The following is a 22,250-nucleotide window of genomic DNA, read 5'->3' as shown; positions in this document are numbered from 1 at the left end:
ACTTTACTCAGCAAAATGACTAGGAGTCTCTGGCTCTGTCCTCACCCCACAGTAATAATATTTTTTTTCCAAGAGGGGCTAGTTCTTTTGCTTTTCTTTTTTTTTTTAATACCTATCCCCTGCTGCCCTTATGGCCTAGGCCAGAATTACATGTCATGCTCACAGCTGTCCCTGGGGTAGCCTCGAGACATATCCCAGGAGGCAACAGGAGCACATTCATAGAATGACAGTGGGGGTGGAGCTGCACGTCATTGAGAGACTATGGGATTTGTAGTGTGCATAGAGCAGCTCACATGACTGCAACTAAAGTACACTGTTCACTCCAAGCAAATGGAAATGAGGGGGAAAAGCAGAGGTTTGGGAGCTCACAGAGGACATAACAAGGAAGCAGAAAAGTGGGTTTCCTCCGGGTACTCCGGTTTCCTCCCACACTCCAAAGACATGCTGGTAGGTGAATTGGATCCTGTCTAAATTGGCCCTAGTATGTGTATGTATGAATGTGAGTTAGGAACCTTAGATTGTACACCCCTTGACGGTTAGGGACTGATGTGAATGTACAATATATATGTAAAGCGCTACATAAATTGACGACGCTATATAAGTACCTGAAATAAATAAATAAAGCACATTAAGAAAGGATTGCATGAAAAATAGATTACAGAGCCAATAGGTAGTGGATGTGTATGGATCATTTTTGAACACTGGAATATTAGTGTTGTTTTAATAGTATGCTTTCCATGAAAAAGCTTAAATCAGGCAACATAAAATGTTACATTTGAGTATCTCTCAGAATCCCAATATCCAAAATTATGACACATATAAATGCCTTCCCTTCCCCCATCCGCCAAAACATAGCAATACCTCTGTAAAGCTGTGCCCAATTTAATACAAGGCTCGTCACTGACAAAAAATAAACATTTCAACGATTTTTTACCAAGATGAGGATACCAGGAGCATGAACCAGCAGCACTTACCCTGATAAAATTAGCATTTATATAGGTGTTCAATGTATCTTTCACATTCTTTGGTTTCAAACACACTCTACTTACTGGATCTAAGGAAGCAAAGAACAGGAGAGAGAATGCATAGTTAGAAAGTCAATATAATCAAATGCAACATATATAACGTATGCAGTTATCATTTTTCATACAGATTGTAGGTAATATTCTCCAGTTTAAATCACATTTTTCTTATTTTTGACTATGAATGGAAGGTATATTTTCCTTGTATCACTGACACATGCACTTTATTGTAAAAGTGTAGCACAAAATGACTCTCAAAAACTGAAACAGCAAAGCTAAATGAAAAACTAAATGAAAGAAATGAAAAACTAAATGAACATATATCAAAAGCCAAGTTTCAGATTTCAGTTTCAGAAGGTGGGAAGGGTTAGAACCCCTGCTAAGTTGTTCTAACTGTGTGGGGAAGCTTTACCCACTTTCTTTTTTTGGTGATCAATACCTGTGGGACAGGAAGTGATAGGAAATCAAAAATGCCACAGTTGTCCCTCTCGCAGCACTATTGTGTTCTTCCCTGCCAGAAGAACACAATGATCACTGCTGGGGGCTATAGCTGCTGGCAGCAATTACATGCAAAAAATATGACAGGCTGTTTGTACTGAAGTTGATTGAAGGATTGACTTCAGTATAACCAGCCTTCCCATAGATGCATTGAATCTCAGCCAGTCCCTGTTGAGCTGGCCAAGATTTGATCCATCTATGGCCAGCTTAAGGCCTCATTGACACAAGTGTACCATTCTATATGCTCATGCAAAGGGCTGTCTTCAGCTGCCTGGATGCACAGGTGTTCCAGATAGGGACATGCACGCAGTCTGTTGATATCCATGACAGGTGGCTGGCTACACAGATCTCCACGTACATCCCATAGTGTACATCCGTGTGGGTCCAGTGCACTGATCAGAACCAAAACCATTTTAAAAAATAAGACTGGCTATAGATAACACTTGAAGAGATGCCCTAAGGCAGGGCTGGGCAACTGTGGCCCTCCAGCTGTTGTAGAACTACAAGTCCCATGAGGCAATGCAAAACTGACAGCATGACTCCCAAAGGCAGAGGCATGATGGGACTTGTAGTGCACCAACAGCTGGAGGGCCACAGTTGCCCACCCCTGCCCTAAGGCAAATATCTGGTAATCCTAGTTTTATTTCTAGGAAAGAAGAATTGTCGGCCAAAATTTGAGCTGTGAAGTGGCCCTGCAAGCACCAACCAGCTTAATAAAAGTCGATTTAAAAATCAACTAGGCCAGGTGGAAAATGATTGGTGGAAGAATGACTGTGTTCTATTAGATGTAGTCACTGTTCAGAAAGCAGCCACAGCACTGTGCATACAACATGTGCAGATGCAGAGCGGGAAATATTTTGACAGCTTTCCAGCGCAATAGCTCAGGAGGGTTCGGACTTGTGTCCAAACATGCCTGAGCTCATCACTGATACGCTGCCTAAGAAACTGTTCTTTCTGAATTTGTGCAGATGTTGCTGAGCAAGCAGTGTTGGAGGGTATGCAGTTTTGAGACCTCTAAGGCAGGCCATACATGGGTCGAATTCCAAACTAATTTTCTTTAGAAAATCGGAAATGTAGTGCAATTTGTAATCAGATGGCACCACCATTGATTTTGAAATTCGACCAAGCAAGCCTTTAACCACCTCCCGCCCGCCCGCCATATAGTAATATGACAGACGCAAGGTGGTTCTCTCGTTCTGGGAGGACGTCATATGACGTCCTCCCATTCTCACTGCGCATGCGTGGCTCCAGCTCCCTTGGACACAGCGGATCTCCGATCACGGAAAGAGCCAAAGATGTCAGCTCGGTCATGTGATCAGCTGTGCCCAATCACAGCTGATCACATGTAAACAGGGAAATGCCGGTTATCGGCATTTCTCTCCTCTCGAGCTGTCACGCTGACAGCTCGTGAGGAAAGGAGAGCCGGTAATCAGCTTGCCGCAAAGGGACATGTACACTGATCATCAGGGCACTGATGATCAGTGTAGCCCCAGCAGCGCCACCTGTCAGTGTCCATCAGCGCCTTGTGTCAGTGCTCATCAGTGCCTCGTGCCAGTGCCCATCAGTGCCACATCAATGCCACATATCAGTGCCCATCTGAGCTGCCTTTCAGTGTCACCCATCAGTGGCAGTCAGTGCCACCTATCAATTCCAATCAGTGTCACCTATCAGTGCCGCATATCAGTGCCAGTCAGTGCCGCCTATCAGTGCGTATCAGTGCTGCCTATCAGTGCCTGTCAGTGCCGCCAATCAGTGCCAGTCAGTGCCGCCTAACAGTGCCAGTCAGTGCCGCCTATCAGTGCCAGTCAGTGCCGTATATCAGTGCTGCCTATCAGTGCTGCCTTTCAGTGCCCACCAGTGATGCCTGTCAATGCCCATCAGTGTCACCTACCAGTGCCTCCTCATCAGTGCCCATCAGTGCCACCTATCAGTGTCCATCAGTGCAGCCTATCAGTGCACATCAGTGAAGGAGAAAAATCACTTATTTACAAAATTTTATAACAAAAACTAAGAAAAAACTTTTTTTTCCCAAAATTTTTAGTGGTTTTTGGTTTGTTTAAGAAAAAATAAAAAACCCAGAGGTGATTAAATACCACCAAAATAAAGCTCTAGATGTCACAAAAAAGTGATAAAAATTTCATATGGGTACAGTGTTTTCTGACAGCGCAATTGTCATTCAAAGTGCGACAGCGCTGAAAGCTGGAAATTGGCCTGGGCAGGAAGGGGGTATACGTGCCCTGTAGGCTTGTGGTTAATTTCAACTCAAGTTGCTACAGAAAATAATTTTTGTGGCCAATAGTTTCTTTTCTTTCCAGGTCACAGCTCATTTGTTTTTTGATTACGTTTTCCGCACTATTCTCCCATCATTGATTAGAAATTCGTTCATTTTTCAAAAAATTTCCAACATTCCCAATCGCTCAAATTTGATGGTCTCCCAAAAATTGCCCCTTGCTGTGGCCCACTAATGGTGTGGAATTTCTTAGAAAAGATTTTCGAAAGAAAATTCTTTCAGAATTCAACCAATGGCAGGGCAGGGCAGCACAGTGGCTAAATGGTTAGCACTTCCGCCTGGCAGTACTAGGGTCACTGGTTCGAATCCCAAACCTGGCACCACTTGCCTGGAGTTTGCATGTTCTCCCTGTGACTGTGTGGGTTTCCTCCGGGTACTCCGGTTTCCTCCCACACTCCAAAGACATGCTGGTAGGTTAATTGGATCCTGTCTAAATTGTCCCTAGTATGTGTATGTATGAATGTAAGTTAGGGACCTTAGATTGTACACTCCTTGAGGGTTAGGGATTGATGTGAATGTACAATATATATATGTAAAGCGCTGCGTAAATTGATGGAGCTATATAAGTACCTGAAATAAATAAAATGTATGGCCGGCTTTAATTACATTTCCTCTCGAGGCCAGGATTTTGGCCCTGCGTAGTTCCTGGAAGCTGCAGGAGACCCAGACACTGACATACTGGGGTTGTTTAATAAAGGCAAATAGATTGTTGCACTTTGCAAAGTAATTTTACCCAGAGCTTAGTGAATGGGTTGAAACCAGGGGTGGACTGACAACTCATGGGGCCCCCGGGCAATAAGGGATCATGGGGCCCCTGTGTCCTCATCCACACCCAAAAAAGCCTATGAAAAAGCCAATGAAAGGTACCAGGGGCATCTCATGGGGCCCCCTACTGACCCTGGGCCCTTGGGCAGTGCCCGAGTGCTCGAATGGTCAGTCCGCCCCTGGTTGAAACTCTACTGACTTCCATCATCCAATCATGTGCAAGAAAGTATTACTGTTTTTTTTTCATTTTCCATGCATGGTATTGGGTATTTTTTGAATAGTGAAATTTCACCACATTTAATAAACTTTAGGGAAAATTCCCTTGCAAAACTAAACTTCCCATTTAAAGTGAACAGCCTGTTTGCCCAACCCATTGTCTGAATGTATCTAATTAGTAAATGGCTACAAATAAAATTGTTTTTTTAAAAAATATAACATATTATGTAATCTAGACAGAAATAATTTACAAAACCTATAAACAAATCATTCATCATACAATGGAAGCTAGTCCACTACAAGCAGACAAGCTGGTGAAACAGTGACCTCTGCTGGCTACAGTCAGCTAACATCAAAGGCACAAGATTACTTTGCTCTTGACTCTATAGACTTGTATACAGATGGAACAGGCAAATTGCATATAAATATAATGAAAAGTCTCTATCTGCCTGCTTATTTTTCTATGTCCCCTTTTACCCATGAAACTAAAAAGGAAAAGCCTATTTAGGGTATATAGTGCATACTGTTCACATAATATAACAAAGTGCACCAAACAGGCATGTTTCAATGCCTGAAATCTTCATGGACACTGTGGGGGAGATTTACTAAAACTGGTGACTGCAAAATCTCGTGCTGCTCTGCACAGATATTACTAAAATATGGACGGCGCCATTAGAAAACAATAAAAAAGGAAGAAAAAACTACAAAAGAACAAAAATGTAAAAAATATATATGACCAAAAAGAGGAATAGCAGCTATCTAATCCTTGAAACCAAGGTGATAGTGGGATAATTAATCAATTAGAACAGTGCTCCTCACTAATAATATATCTCTTCGTGCAACCAAAAAAGTAAGCTTCAATATTAGTGCAAACATAGGAAAATCAATCAATAAATAAATACATTAGTGCAACTAAAAAAAGTGAATGTAAATCAATATACCGTAAACTAATCAATTCATAAATAAATCAGTGTCCAAAAAATGTCCATAAAAATATATATAGTGAAAAGTAAATATATATAGATATATATATCTATATATATGTATATATATCTATAGATATAGATATCTATATCTATAGATATATATATTCCCCAGAATTTCTTCTTATTAAACCTTCTGTATTGTGTAAACCCAAAACCACATGAAATCCATTACCAAACGGATTGAATAAACTCACCAGAGCTCCATGCTGGTAAAATTATAAACCAGCTAAAAGCGCTTTGGCTCTGGGAGCAACGATCTGCAGAGGCACACGCTGACTATTGCAACTCCTTACTTGGATCTTCATACATTCAAATGGGACCATAAAGGAAAGGAAGAGGAATCTACATAGCATAAAACCATCCAGGCATTTTGTTATGTTAAAAGCTTCAGATTACACTCACATTGAAAAATGTCAAAGCTGACACTAGCATACATCACATAAAAATGATAATAGGTTTGCTCCGGTCATGACTGGACATCGGCAGCTCACCCATACATGGTGACGTGAACTACAAAGCCCCTCCCTACGTGTTTCGTCCTCTGACATCCTCCAGGAGCTCTGCCACGTATGGGTGAGCTGCCGATGTCAGTTCTAGACCTTTTCAATGTGAGTGTAATCTGAAGCTTTTAACATAATAAAATGCCTGGATGGTTTTATGCTATGTAGATTCCTCTTCCTTTCCTTTATGGTCCCATTTGAGTGTATGAAAATCCAAGTAAGGAGTTGCAATAGTCAGCGTGTGCCTCTGCAGATTGTTGCTCTCAGAGCCAAAGTGCTTTTATCTGGTTATAATTTTACCTGCATGGAGCTCTGGTGAGTTTATTCAATTTGTTTGGTAGAGGATTCATGTGGTTTTGGGTTTACACAACACTGAAGGTTTAATAAGAAGAAATTTATAAATATTTACTTTTCACTATATATATTTTTATGGACATTTTTGGACACTGATTTATTTATGAATATTGATTTATTTATATTGATTTACATAGTCACTTGGTCACTTTTTTATGCATGATTTATGAATTTCTTTAGTTGCACTAATGTATTTATTTATTTATTGATTTTCCTTTGTTTGCACTAATATTGATGCTTACTTTTTTGGTTGCTCGAAGAGGTATTTTATTAGTGAGTACCGCTGTTCTAATTGATTAATTATCCCACTGCTCTGCACAAAAACTGAGCACTTCCAAATTTTTCTTTCCAAGGCTTAAAGTGTTACTAAACCCACAACAGTAAAATCAGTCTGTATATACAGTAAAAGCATGCTTGTTATACTCACTGTGGAACCCTAAGGGTTTAATCCTCTGCATTGTGTAAAAGCACTGTTTGATCCTGACTTCTCTGATCCTCCCCTTTTTCCAGTGTCCCCCTCTTATCTCCTGATATTGTGTGGAGTCCCTCTGCACATGCTCAGTTTAGTGTGTATTGCTAGAGAGGGTTTTCTTTTTCTTGGGAGAGTGCATGTGATCAGCACAGTGCCAATCAGCACCGTCCAGACAGAGGTCAGGGGTCCTGCATCCTCCGAGAGCAAAGTACAAACTCCTGCTACAAACTTTAACATGAGCTAGGCTAGAAACTGACAGAAGTCACAAGACTGCTCTAACTGCTGATGAGAAAAGGTATTTAGCAGGTTATATTTACTGAAATAATGTAATTCCCATGGTCTATGTACTGTGGGAGACCAGATATAATGAATGCAGGGTCCTGGGTTTAGTAACACTTTAATTGAACAAGATGAAGTAAAAAGTTGATTGGCTAACATCCACAGCTGCACCAGATTCTGCAGCAGTTTTAGTAAATAACCCCCTGTGCATCAGTAACAATCACAATGATTTTACCTGTTTGCTTTCCTTATGTATTTCTTAATAAAACAGAGCAATTAAAGTAGATATAAACCTTAACCTCTTTATCTCTTTTTGCATCAAAGAGCTGCTGATCTCCTGCAACCTATTTGCAGCCACGTTATGCCCACATGCAAGTGCTCCAATGGCAGCTGAGTTTTCATGGTGGGTTTCCAGATGGTGGCAACAGTGAAGCTTGCCTGTGCAATGAACCTCAGCACAGCCGCCTATAGTCTCCACCGGAAGTGCAGGAGACAGGGTGACAACACAGGAGAACAATTGGGAGACAGTGACACAATGTTGTCATTCTATAAAAGGAAGTACCAGAAAAAGGAACTTCATGGCAGTATCACCAGGTATTATTTGAATGGAAACTACAGATATATAAACATTGATAATAACTTTAAAATTACATTAACATAATGATTATAATGGGTTTTAGTTATTGGGTTTACATCTATGTAAATAAAAAACCTGCTCTGTCCAAATGTCCCCCAATCTGCTATTTCTTCTATGTCTATTTTAGATATTCTTTTTAAATAAGGCAAATTTTCCCAAATCTATACAAACACACTTAAGGTCCATGTATAAAACAAATTGCTGTGCAGAAATCTTAAGTATTCTCAGAGGTGTAACAAATGATAAATACTGATAGTAATATGACTATTTTCTATGATCGTCAGCTCCATCTTATGGCCATATTGTGGTTTTTGCCTGAAATATCTCAATTAAAAAATACTGCATTATGGACACTAGATGGCGCTGATGATCATAGGAGATAATCATATTACAAACAATACACTGATCATTGGAGCCTGTGACAATGCTTAAGATGTCTGCATAGCATTTTTTTTTATACAGTAAGTATAGGGCTGTTAATGCCATGGCAAGAGGGCCCTAACGGTCTCACAGACCTCCAATAGAGACATTTCCTTTGCTCATCCCTAGAAACAAGCATTACCAGGGTGAAATGCACAGAATTTTGTAACCTGCACCAGTACATACAGTTGGAAAGGGTTAAAACTGCTTTTACACTGTGTGTGTGTCCGTTGAAAAGACTTTATCTGACTTGATGTACGTATCAGGTCTGAAAGTGAGGGGAATTGTTCCCAACGGGGCACAGATTTCAATAACCCCCCTTATTTTTTATCATTGCAGAGGATGGTTGGAACATCTACCCTTGTCCCCACTGATGTGACGCCTATCCAGGTGACCTATCCTATCCAGTGAGTATAGGCTCAATTCAAAAAGCTAACACACCAGGATCTTCCCATACAGTGACAGTTATTTTTAGCTGGACCCATTGAGAACTGGAGATTACACTGATGTGTCCAGGGCCGGTGGTAGACTATTTTGTGCCCTGGGCAAGACCAGCTACTTGCGCCCCCCCTCCCCCCCAAAAAAAAGATAAAATAAAAATGTTTAAAAACATTATAAATTAAAAATATTAAATCAGCAAAACATGAAACTGCAAAATTTCTTTTAAATTGCAAAAATAAGTGCCATCAAATGCTACCAGCACCAATATTAAAGACCAAATCAGTGTCACGGATGGACTGTATCTGTGGCTGGCAGTGGCAGGGTGACAGTTGCAGGATCAACTGGCAGTGTGGCTGGCAGTGGAGGATGATGGATCCACACTCTGACAGATCCCAGTTTGGAAATCCCTAGGCAATGGAGGGAAGTAAAACGCTGTGACAGCAGGCAACGGAACTGAGCAATCCCACACAGTGACAGATCTGACGCAATACACCACCACCATCACTGACACAGATCAGTAGGTCCAGCAGGCACTAGAAGAGCAGGCTGTGGGATCGTGATGATGTCATCATTTACTGATGCATTGCACAGGTCACACTCACACAGACACGAGACATCAGAGTCACACATTACCTTCCTCCGCATGCGCAGCTCCGCCTCAGCTGGTGAATGGAAAGAGAAGGGCTGGAACTCCACAGTGATCAGCAGCTACCAGCCGACTTGCAGTAAGGGACTGGGTCTGAGAGGAACACTGGAAGGAGCGGCAGCTCAGCTGCTACACTGGCCCCAGACACCCGGCATCTTCCTCTGTCCTTTCAACATCCCCTCTGCCGCCCCTCCTCTCAGCTGAAGGATCATTCATGATGTGTCGGCGTCGCACACAGAGAGGGTGCCAGCCTGTGCTGAACCCAGGCTCCCCTAGGTGGCAGTGTACCTTAGGTGTCTGCTTAGTTTGCCTAGTGGAAGCATCAGCCCTGGATGTGTCTTACAATAAAGATTCTTATTCTTAAGCTAACGTTTTGTGAAGTAAAACCTATTTCAGAGTCTCTAACCCTTTCCTTACTTTAGCCAAGCTTAAAATATAGCATCTTGCCTTTTCTGTGGTTAACAATTAAATCCGTGATTTAAAATTTTTTTGTTGAATTTTAATGGTTTAAAAGAAAACATAAAATAAAACCACTAGTACGTTTCTTTACAATTCTGTATATTTTCTGAATTCACACACTTACTTGGCAGGATTGTTTTGTAGCGATTTTTGGTTCCATGACTTGGAATATCAATTTCTTTGGGATCCATGAAGTTCATTGGTATTTCCTGATTAGACAACAAAACAATGATATTAACGACTGTCCTGTAATTGTTGTATACTGTAAGTGATTGAACTTGACCTTTCTCACTTATTGTTTAATGTAAACTGGTAAAAATGTCTAGACATACTTCACTTATGTGGTCACCGTGTGTTTATTACATAAGCATATGTCTGATGGTTTTCATACAACCTAAAATAATATATAGAAACCAATTTTTTTTTTTTTTAAAAAAACATTTTTTTTTCAATTTTTATATAAAAAAACTGAAGCTTGTATAAATAACAGGTACATAGAGCCACCTGTAAATTCCAGCAGCAAAAACTGCAAATACAACAATTGAAGAATGCAGGGCTGTTCTAACAGGCAGAGCACTGACACTTACATGTAGTATCAGATCTTACCTCTTAGTCCCACTACTTTTAATTTTTATTATCACTATGATGGACTGCATCATTGGCTACTAGGGACTGGGTGTGCAAAGAGGAACGTGCAAAAAACAGTATAAAGTCCAGATTTATTTTTTTCAGACTCCCTAATGAATACTTGACAAAGGGTGCACTGGACTGATGAAACTGCGGGGATCCTAAGGCCTGGTTGCAAGTGTATGATCCAAACGCACACGTTCCTGCGTTAAAAATGGCTGTGTGTATAAGTGGGTGCTGCAGTGACCGTCGGCTGGAACCGAACAAAATCAGCAAGGAAAAAATGTCACCAGCACACCGAGGATCACCAATATGGGTCCAAAGGTTTTAATAAACCATCACATAGTTACAGCAAGGCAACGTTTTGGAGTCTCGCAGGACCCCTTCATCAGGCCTGGTTCACACGTTTTATAGTGCTTTTTTCCAGAAATGCCCTACAGTCCATTTAAAATGGTTTCCTATGGGACACGTTCACATCTAAGCTTTTTTGAGCAGCTGTGTTTTTGTAATGGGTCAGGGACTTACAGTATCTAACAGAAGTGAGTACACCCCTCACATTTTTGTAAATATTTTATTCTATCTTTTCATGTAACAACACTGAAGAAATTACGCTTTGCTACAATGTAAAGTAGTGAGTGTACAGCTTGTATAACAGTGTAAATTTGCTGTTCCCTCAAAATAACTCACACAGCCAATAATGTCTAAACTGCTGGCAACAAAAGTGAGTACACCCCTAAGCGAAAATGTCCACATTGGGCCCAATTAGCCATTTTCCATCCCTGGTGTCATGTGACTCGTTAGTGTTACAAGGTCTCAGGTATGAATGGGGAGCAGGTGTGTTAAATTTGGTGTTATCGCTCTCACTCTCTCATACTGGTCACTGGAAGTTCAACATGGCACCTCATGGCAAAGAACTCTCTGAGGATCTGAATAAAAGAATCGTTGCTCTACGAAAAGATAGCCTAGGCTATAAGAAGATTGCCAAGGCCCTGAAACTGAGCTGCAGCATGGTGGCCAAGACCATACAGTGGTTTAACAGGACAGGTTCCACTCAGAACAGGCCTCGCCATGGTCGACCAAAGAAGTTGAGTGCATGTGCTCAGCGTCATATCCAGAGGTTGTCTTTGGGAAATAGACATATTGCTGCGGAGGTTGAAGGGGTTAGAGGGTGGTCAGCCTGTCAGTGCTAAGACCAGGGGCGGACTGAAAACTCATGGGGCCCCCGGGCAATAGGGGATCATGGGGCCCCTGTGTCCTTGCCCAAACTCAAAAAAGCCTATGAAAAAGGTACCAGGGGCATCTCATGGGGCCCCCTACTGACCCCGGGCCCTCGGGCAGCGCCCGAGTTTCCAAATGGTCAGTCCGCCCCTGGCTCAGACTATACGCCGCACACTGCATCAAATTGTTCTGCAAGGCTGTTGTCCAAGAAGAAAGCCTCTTCTAAAGATGATGGTCAAGAAAGCCCGCAAACAGTTTGCTGAAGACAAGCAGACTAAGGACATGGATTACTTCGTGGGAGAATTTTATTGGTGGAATGTATTATGAGGCAATATTCAAGTACCGGTAATTAGAGGGTAAGAGTAAGGATAACAGATATTTAGACGTGGACACTTGGTGGAGTGTGGAGCACAATTTTCACAAATTTTTGTAAGTGTGATTCGGAGTTATAATTTTGCACATATTGAGGATAATACACTATGTGCGTTTTATCATTTTTGGAGGGTAACAAGTGGTGAAAGGATTAATTATCACGCAGAGAAAGAATCGAACAAAGAAGAAAGATTAATTCATCACTTTGGGGGTTACTTGTTTAAAGACGCTGTGAGAGACATTTTTTTATTAAGAATTAAAGGCACCTCCGCCCATCTGCTAAAGAGCAATGTGTTTCTCTCTCATGTCGGGAACATGCGTGATTGTGTACACATTCCCAACACTCAATAACTTGAACCTAGCCTAAGTCTTGCCCTTGACAACATAACACCCTTTACAGCAAAATTTTAGCTGGAGATTCACATCATGCCATGCTAAAAAAAATCTGAACACCTTCTAAGGAATTTTGCTAAGGCCATTCTGAGTTATGCAGCAATTTCTAAGACTGTGAACCTCAATTAAACCTTGGTTAGATAAATATTCATTAAAAGAAAAAAGTGTGGATTTATTGTTAAATTAGCCATATGTGGCCATCTGACCAAAATGAATCTTGATGAGCAAGGTATAAAGTAGTTCATTATTCTGAAAGTTACCATGGAATGCCATCTAGACATTTATTGCGCTATTTCATGCCAAAGTTTAAAAAAAATCAACAAAAAGATACTTTGCAAAAATGGAATATATGGAAAACCTTTTCATTTCAGACAAGACATGCACATTTTTTTTAATCTTCAAAACTGTTTTAATCTTACCATGAATTCAGTGTGAAGCAAATGGGAGCTTTGGACCACATCATGAAGCTGTTGTCTTGTCAGAACACGACTTGCTGTTTGCAGGTATTCAATAGCTACTTTTTCTCGTGGAGTAGGAGCCACAGTAAAAGGTTCAACAATCCCCAAGCCACTCATATCCAAGGTAAGTGATACATTGGAACCTCTCCTGCAACAGAACAAGCATAAAAATAAATCAAATTGTTATGTTTTCAGGTTTCCTAGCAAGTACACTACATTGCCAAATGTACTGGGATGCCTGCCTTTACATGCACATGAACTTTAATGGCATCCTTAGTCTGTAGGGTTCAATACTGAGTTGGCCCACCCTTTGCAGCTATAACAGCTTCAACACTTCTGGGAAGGCTGTCCACAAGGTTTAGAAGTGTGTCTATGGGAATGTATGACCATTCTTCCAGAAGCACATTTGTGAGGTCAGGCACTGATGTCGGATGAGAAGGCCTGGCTCACAGCCTCAGCTCTAATCCATCCCAAAGGTGTTCTATCGGGTTGAGGTCAGGACTCTGTGCAGGCCAGTCAAGTTCCTCCACCTCAAACTCGCTCATCCATGTCTTCATGGACCTTGCTTTGTGCACTGGTGCACAGTCATGTTGGAACAGGAAGGGGCTATTCCCAAACTGTTCCCTCAAAGTTGAAAGCATAAAATTGTCCAAAATGTCTTGGTATGCTGACACCTTAAGAGTTCCCTTCACTGGAACTAAGGGGACAAGCCCAATCCCTGAAAAATAACCCCACACCATAATTCCCCTTTCCACCAAACTTTACACTTGGCAAAATGCAATCAGTCAAGTACTGTTCTCCTGGCAACTGCAAAACCCAGACACATCCATTGGATTGCCAGACAGAGAAGCGTGATTCGTCACTCCAGAGAACACATTTCCACTACTCCACAGTCCAGTGGGGGCGTGCTTTACACAACTGCATCCAAAGTTTTGCATTGCACTTGGTGATGTAAGGCTTGGATGCAGTTACTCGGCCATGGAAACCCATTCCATGAAGCTCTCTATGTACTGTTATTCTGCTAATCTTAAGGCCATAGGAAGTCTGGAGGTCTTTAGCTATTGACTCTACAGACAGTTGGTGACTTCTATGCACTGTGCGCTTCAGCATGCGCTGACCCCGCACATTTTACGTGGCCAACCACTTCATGGGTGAGTTACTGTTGTTCCCAGTTGCTTCCACTTTGTTCTAATACCACTAACAGTTGACCGTGGAATATTTAATAGCAAGGAAATTTCACGTATGGACTTATTGCACAGGTGGCAACCTATCACGGTACTGCGCTTGAATTCACTGAGCTCCTGACAGCGACCCATTTTTTCAAAAATGTATTTTGTTTGTACATAATATAGTGTACATGTACCCCATGTATTACTTCTGACAGTTAGGCATGCTTCAGCTTGTTTGCGGGATAAGTGTATTCAGGTTCAAAGACCTTTCCTAAAATTTGCAAGAAATAGCTGACAGGTCAAAGAGCGTTGCCTCTGTGCCATATTTGGGAAATATCTCCAGTTAGCAGATTTTTTAGGAGTTATAGTCATATGAGCCTAAAATGACCACAGCAGATGTGTAAGAATCTGCCAAAATTTCCAGGGGAGTTTGAAGGCACTCCATATGATCATGCTTAATGTTTTGATGTTCAGATCAGCTATTCAGGTACAGCACAGCGGCAACATAAGTATATCAATAGGATGTAAGACCTAAGCAATGTGTCACAGCCTGTGTGGGCCCTGTTAAATAGTTGGGACACAGAGATTAAGGGATATCCTGTCTATTCTTCATCAGGGACCCAAAAGAATCTTTAATTCTTGTTGCACAATGTTCTGAGACTACAGCCTACAGGTTTGTCCTATTGGTAACTGATCATTTGTAGGGTGGATAAGCCAACCAAAAAACCTAGCTGAGGTCATTACTAGTAGGGTTTTGTAAGACTGTCAAATGGTAGAATCCAGGTGATAGGCCAAGTTTGTAACTAAAAATGCAACATTAATCACACTCCAGATAACTGAACCTCTACGGAACACTAGGAGGAACACATTACTGTTCTCTAAAAACTTGTGATTGGTTGTGCACACACTACTGGAATTTTTTGGATGTTCTCCGCCTCCACCTATTGCACCTCCGGGAATTAAGAGGGTAACAAAGATTGCCAGCAGGACAGAGAATCGCATAATCTATGGCCTGCTTTATTCTTATGTAGGTATAAAAATATACACTGAAGATCTTTAGCAACAGGATCATTCTGTATTTCTGACTGCCATATTACTTCCATGTCAAAAGGCAGAAAACAAACAAATGTTCTCCATCGATGATCCAATCTGGAGATAATACCAAACTGCCTTCATCCATACCCTAAATTCTGACTAACCCAATATGACTGTTGTAGGTCTTACAACATTGTCATTACTATTATACATATTTATTCTGCCATTATTGCTTTATTTTAGACCTTTTGGTTCCTACATGTGCACGTTATATTCTAACTCAATAACTTATGATGTTAAATAGCTGCCTGAGGTATATCTATTCTTGAGGCAAAATTAGCTCTATAATATCTGATGATCTTAAATACTTGAAAATAAGTAGGAACAAAAGAAATATGAGGTTTCTTTCACAGTACAGCACAGCTCGTATTGATAGCTGATTCCACACATTCTGAATGCATTCAAGGAAAAAGACATGAAATTATTTTTATGTTGTGGCTAGCTGTTCATATAGTGTGATTTTATTTTTTTAAAAACCAATGCTATGTTTATTCAGCCACTCTAAATATGAAACGCCCAGTGTGCTGCCACATGTTCAGTGTCAAGCAATGGTCAGGAAATTGGGAAGTACATGCATAAGTCGTTGTCCTAGAAAATTCAGTACCCTTTTGCCCTGTTCTATCAGAAAAGGGAGTAACTTCCTCTAGTGATGTCACCTTGTAATCCCTTAGCTGGGTTCTTTGATGAATGGACAATGATGAGTTGCCAACATACATTCATGTGAAAAGAAAACATTCATTAACTGGAAGAATCTGTTAAAGTGGATCTAAACTGAAAAAGTAAAAACTTGCGAGCAGGCAGGCTTTTTATTGCGTGTGCAACTTGGTATACCCTTTCTATACAGGTGAAACTCGAAAAATTAGAATATCGTGCAAACGTTCATTTATTTCAGTAATGCAACTTAAAAGGTGAAACTAATATATGAGATTTTATGCATAGCAAAATAGTTCAAGCCATGATTTGTCATAATTGTGATGAGTATGGCTTACAGCTCATGAAAACCCCAAATCCACAATCTCAGAAAATTTGAATATTGTGAAAAGGTGCAATATTCTAGGCTCAAAGTCCCACTCTAATCAGCCATAATACCTGCAAAGGGTTCCTGAGCCTTTAAATGGTCTCTCTGTCTGGTTCAGTAGGAATCACAATCATGGGAAAGACTGCTGACCTGACAGTTGTGTAGAAAACCATCATTGACACCCTCCATAAGGAGGGAAAGCCTCAAAAGGTAATTGCAAAAGAAGTTGGATGTTCCCAGAGTGCTGTATCAAAGCACATTAATAGAAAGTTATGTGTAAGGGAAAAGTGTGAAAGAAAAAGGTGCACAAGCAGCAGAGATGACCGCAGCCTGGAGAGGATTATCAGGAAAAGGCCATTCAAAAGTGTTGGGGACTTTCACAAGGAGTGGACTAAGGCTGGAGTCAGTGCATCAAGAGCCACCACACACAGATGGATCCTGAACATGGGCTTCAAATGTCGTATTCCTCTTGTCAAGCCGCTCCTGAACAACAAACAAAGTCAGAGCATCTTACCTGGGCTAAAGAAAAACAAACCTGATCCAAAGTCCTCTTTTCTGATGCGAGCAACTTTTGCATCTCATTTGGAAGCCAAGGACCCAGAGTATGGAGGAAGAATGGAGAGGTATACACTGCAAGATGCTTGAAGTCCAGTGTGAAGTTTCCACAGTCTGTGTTGATTTGGGGAGCCATGTCATCTGCTGGTATTGGTCCACTTTGCTTCATTAAGTCCAGGGTCAACACAGCCGTCTACCAGGAGATTTTGGAGCACTTCATGCTTCCTTCCGCAGATGAGCTTTATGGGGATGCTGACTTCATTTTCCAGCAGGACTTGGCACCTGCCCACACTGCCAAAAGAACCAAAACCTGGTTCAATGACCGTGGGATTACTGTGCTTGATTGGACAGCAAACTCGCCTGACCTGAACCCCATAGAGAATTTATGGGGCATTTCCAAGAGAAAGATGAGAGACCTGAGTCCGAACAATGCAGAAGAGCTGAAGGCAGCTATTGGAGCATCCTGGTCTTCCATAACACCTCAGCAGTGCCACAGGCTGATAACGTCCATGCCACGCCGCATTGAGGCAGTAATTGTTGCAAAAGGGGCCCAAACCAAGTACTGAGTACATATGCATGCTTATACTTTTCAGACGTCCGATATTGTTCTATGTACAATCCTTGTTTTATTGATTGCATGTAATATTCTAATTTTCTAAGATTTTGGACTTGGGGTTTTCATGAGCTGTAAGCCATAATCATCACAATTATGACAAATCACGGCTTGAACTATCTTGCTTTGCATGTAAGGAGTATATCTCATATATTAGTTTCACCTTTTAAGTTGCATTACTGAAATAAATGAACTTTTGCACGATATTCTAATTTTTTGAGTTTCACCTGTATATCTCAGTGTGGGAATGAATGTGCATGCCCGAGATTATAAGAAATTCTGGCCCGGCCAATCAGGGTGGCTGAGTGTGCATGCCTGAAGGGGGAGGAGCACGATCGATTTGCACACCTGTTGAAGTCACTGGTGTATAAATGTTGGAAGAAAGAGACTGCATTTAGTACATTATTAGTGCTATCTATCATTCACCATTCATTTGTTTTTTTGTAAATATTATTTCTGATATACATTTCACATATTTATTACTGTTCTTGTTGGTTTTTACACTATATTCTTCAGCTCGCCCAGGTGTTTAATATAGTTTAGCCAGGTGTGTATTGCTACTGTGATTCTGTTTTATTTTTTATATACTTTTCACATATCATTTGGATTTAGTGGCTCAGACAGTTTTCTTATTAACTATTGACTTTATTTGTTTCACAGATCTATTCATTTACACATTGAGTTTGATGCTCAGGAGGGTGTTTATTTATTTATTTATTTGGTCACTAGGGGGCAGCACATCACTATTGAGGAATTTTTCCTGTTCTGAGTGGGAACACATTTAGGTGCTTGCATTCATTTGTGGTTGTGCATGAGTATTGTATCCTTATGACTTTTAAATTACTTCTTAAAGTGGCTGTAAAGCTAGAAGGTTTTTCACCTTAATGGATTCTATGAGGAGAAGCGGGAGGCAAGGCCGTACACACAAAGGTGGCTAAGGAGCAAGCATGCATGAATGCCTTCATAGCAATCTGCTTGATTTAGGGGCACTTGGCGAGGGCAAGGACCAGGAGCAGTGGCAGGAGGCCCAAGAAGAGGTGGATCTGGGCTGCTCTGTGCAAAACCATTGCACAGAGTAGGTAAGGATGACATGTTTGTTATTTAAAAAAAAATAAGTTAATTCGCTGTAAAGGTAAACCTTAGTAAAAAATAGCTAAGAATAAAGATGAAATACATATAAGGGAGCTGTTTTACCTGCCTAAGCATTTCTATTTCTGTCCATCCAGCTGACATTTGCAACATACTTGGCTTTGCTGCATTATGATTTTCTCTTCTGCAGTAAAATAACACTTACAAGTCTGGTCCCACCCCAACCTTTTATTGGAAACAGAAAGGAAAAGCAGCAGGCTTATCTCTCTGCCACCTCCTCCTATCAGCATGTCCCTTGTTAGCTCATGGGCACTACAGCATAGCTAAATGCCTTCTTGTGCTTCTTCCCCTCTCAATCTCAGCACTGCTGTACAACATATGGAAGAGACTGATACCAAGTCTAATTCAAATACTTACATCACTAGCTTAAAACCCATTTAACGACATAGTTATAAATGCAGGGCTGCAATCATGTATGTGTTTTATATCTGCCTGCAGGTCAAACCAAAAGGTTTACACAGTATTCTTATTCTCACTTCTAAATGCTATGTGTTATAAGGACACCAGATTGTGAAAGCATAAAAAAGTTTGCCTTTAGAGATAAAAGCATCTTTATTACCTTTCATTATATTCAGGGAAACTGTTCTATTATTAATGTTAGACAAGCGCCATGATCCTCTTTGATTAGAAATTTCCTTATTGAAGGATATCTGACACCTTTTATGCAGCTTAATTGTTAGGTACACTTATCATGAATACTTGTCGAGGTATTCCCAGGCAATCTGACCAAGAAAAAGCTGGCCATACACAAGCAGAATTTAATTAGAAAAGGTTTACTTTTAGAAAATTTGTTAATTATCTAATGGTTAGTGGGGTCAAATCTTTGTTTTTGACCGTAGTAACAAGAAAATTTAAAGCAGCAGGATGGACAATTTTCTTGAACAAATTCAATTCTTACTGTAAGGCAAGCCATAAATCATGTGATTTTATTTCTTGCAACCATGGGTTGCAGGAAAGAAAATTGCTTGATTCCCCCATCAGCACTAACTGTCAGGAGAACACAATGATTATTGCTAGCGGTTATAGCCACAGGCAGTACTCACATGCTAAAAATCCTACAGGCTGGTTGTACTCAAGTCGATCAATCAATTGATTTGGGTACAATCAGTCTGCCCATAGATAGATCAAATCATGGTCTGAACCAGCTGAGATTCAATCCATCTATGGCTGGATTAAATGTGGTTTCTGCTTGTGAAAAATTATACACATTGTAATGCACATGTCCTAGGCTCAAAAGAAAGCTGTTTAATGTGTTTGGGATTCCATTTAGAGCAGATGTCCAAGCAAGACCTAACTATGCTTGAAACGCCCCCCCCCCTTTTTAACTCCTATACTATCTATCTTGTAAAAGGAAAATTAATATACTTACCCATTCTCAGAGTGCTCTGGTCCAGTCACATGATCTCCCCAGTGGCCGGCTTCAGGAGAGAGGAGAGAGCGTCCACAATGGATGGAATGCATTGGTGGTGATGTTGCCCATTGGCTTACTATGAGGCCTCTGTTGTGGGGTTGTCCTTCCTCTCCTCTGAAGCAGGTCACTGGGAGCTGATCACGTGACTGGACCCGAGCACCCTGGGAACAGATAAGTATAGCATCTTCCATCTACAGGTTGATTAGTTAGGACAGGTTTTAGAAGGGGAGTGGAAGCTTAGTTCTAGCTTGGACTTCCACTTTAAGTAGCAGATCTGGATAAAATTTGTAGGGCTTTAAAACAAAATTAGTTAACTCAATGAAAGCAAGAAAGAATGTTCTGACGCAATTATTCAGATGTTCCTTGTGAACGCTCGAATGAAAATCTCACTGTGTATGGCCAGCTTAAAGCTCAGATATTTTATGGCATGTTGGCTTCTGTTATCTTCTCTGTAAATTGGCAAACATGTTTCATTATTATCAAATGTAGCAAATGCGTAACAATATATAGAATGTACTGCTATCACTAATAATTTGTTAATACTTGTTTCACTTAAAATAAATTGCACAACTCTTCTTGACATCAAATATATGAGATTATGTATAATGAAGCAAGTGTACAGATAGACAGACTGCGCAAATTTGAGCTGTTGTGGATTATCAATATCAAAGGGGGCTGAAGATTACATGTGGCTCACAAGCCAACCAAGTAGAGTTCCCTTCTATACAAAAGTAAAGTCCACTCCAACGCCATCCAAATTTTTTTTATAGATTTGGATAGTTAAAATTTCTACATGTGACCCCATTGGGGAGATTTTCCCTTACTTCCTGTACCTAAGATGCCCATACAAGAAATTGAGGGTATGGATGTCATTAATCATTGTCAGTTTAAGGCTCCTATCAGATGAGGCGAACTCTGTCCCGATCAGCAGGGGATCAGCTCACATATCTGCTGCTGATTGGAGTGGGGGGGGGGGGGGGCAGATGACATGTTCCTGTCTGCTCAGTTTATGCAGAGTGAACATAGAGTGCTCTACAATATGATATAATGGACTCCGCTGTTCGTTTACACCTGACTACCCTCCAATCTGATCTGCCTAAATGGTAGAGGATGGGTTCCTTTCAGTTTTTTTTTTTTTATGACCGGGGATTAGAACAGTAGATAGGCTGGTGTAAATGGACACAATTCCATTTACAGCTGCATGTCCATAGGGGTGAATGGATCTTTTGATTAGCTCTGCCTGAAAAACTTACAGAAAGACCTGATGGGAGCATGTGAAAGAGGCCTAAGTCCTAACCCTTTCTCACTCTACTAAAATGTGTTTTTTGTCTGTCTCTAGTGGACAGATTTACCTTCATTTCCTTTGACAGGGAGTAAGGAAAAATCTCCCAAACTCCCTGATAGGACAGCAATAAAATCTGACAGAGGCTCTAACTTTTTCCTTCTCTGTTGTTAATACATAATATTATGATATCCATATCCACTATTGTGTGTCTGTGTATAAGTATCATGGCAGATTAGCAATACATCCCAGATTACTAAAATCTAGGCATTTGTGTGCTACTGCCAAAATAGTAATGAGCCTACTTAATACTCACGATTTGCATTGTTTTAGGTTTTACAAACCTCAGCAGGTCACAGCAAACTAAGGAAACTCTCCTGACAAGCATTTCAAGACTAAGCCTGAAGCAATCAGTATCAGGGGAGGACAGGAATTACTTTGTATCCTGTGACGGAAACCAACTGACATAAGAGCAGTTTTAGCTTTCCCTCTTTTAATCATACTTTCTTATGTTTTGCCAACTAATTCCTTTTTTCTACCTTCTGCAACATTTTATGGTACCGCCAGGGAAACAGACTGTTTAACATTAGATGCTTACACAACCTCATCTTTTCCGCACATTACCACCCGTGATTGAACCATTCTTTATCTTACTCATTGACCAACTTCATAGTCATCAACATTCTTCATATTCTTTCTGTACTTTACCAAACTTACTTTTTTTTTTAAACAATTATACTGATATTTTGCATTTAATGTTATGCCACCTAAAATGAGTAAACTCTTAGTAAAAGGGTTTTCTATCTTGGCTAACTTACTTTTTTTTGTTAAAATAAGGTCACCAGTAAGTGTATTTGCTCACTGCATAAGCCAGCACACTTACACTGTTGTTCAGCAGTCAGAGG

At 40.6% G+C, this 22,250-nt stretch overlaps 1 protein-coding gene across 1 annotated transcript in view; it reads right to left on the bottom strand.

The window, feature by feature from the left end:
- The window catches only part of PTPRR (protein tyrosine phosphatase receptor type R), a 227,503-nt gene that overhangs the window by 32,775 nt on the left and 172,478 nt on the right, over window positions 1–22,250 (bottom strand). The window contains exons 7-9 of the mRNA XM_089674106.1: window positions 13,015–13,201; window positions 10,110–10,194; window positions 975–1,054 (exon numbers count right to left, since the gene is read on the bottom strand). Coding sequence (XP_089530232.1) covers window positions 975–1,054; window positions 10,110–10,194; window positions 13,015–13,201 — 352 coding nt within the window. The remainder of the gene's footprint in view (window positions 1–974; window positions 1,055–10,109; window positions 10,195–13,014; window positions 13,202–22,250) is intronic.

This window comes from Staurois parvus, unplaced genomic scaffold, assembly GCF_062004578.1.
Source record: "Staurois parvus isolate SC_StPar_1 unplaced genomic scaffold, SC_StPar_1.0 ptg000147l, whole genome shotgun sequence".
NCBI classification, from domain to species: Eukaryota; Metazoa; Chordata; class Amphibia; order Anura; family Ranidae; genus Staurois; species Staurois parvus.
This window is presented reverse-complemented; position numbering and strand designations above follow the sequence as displayed.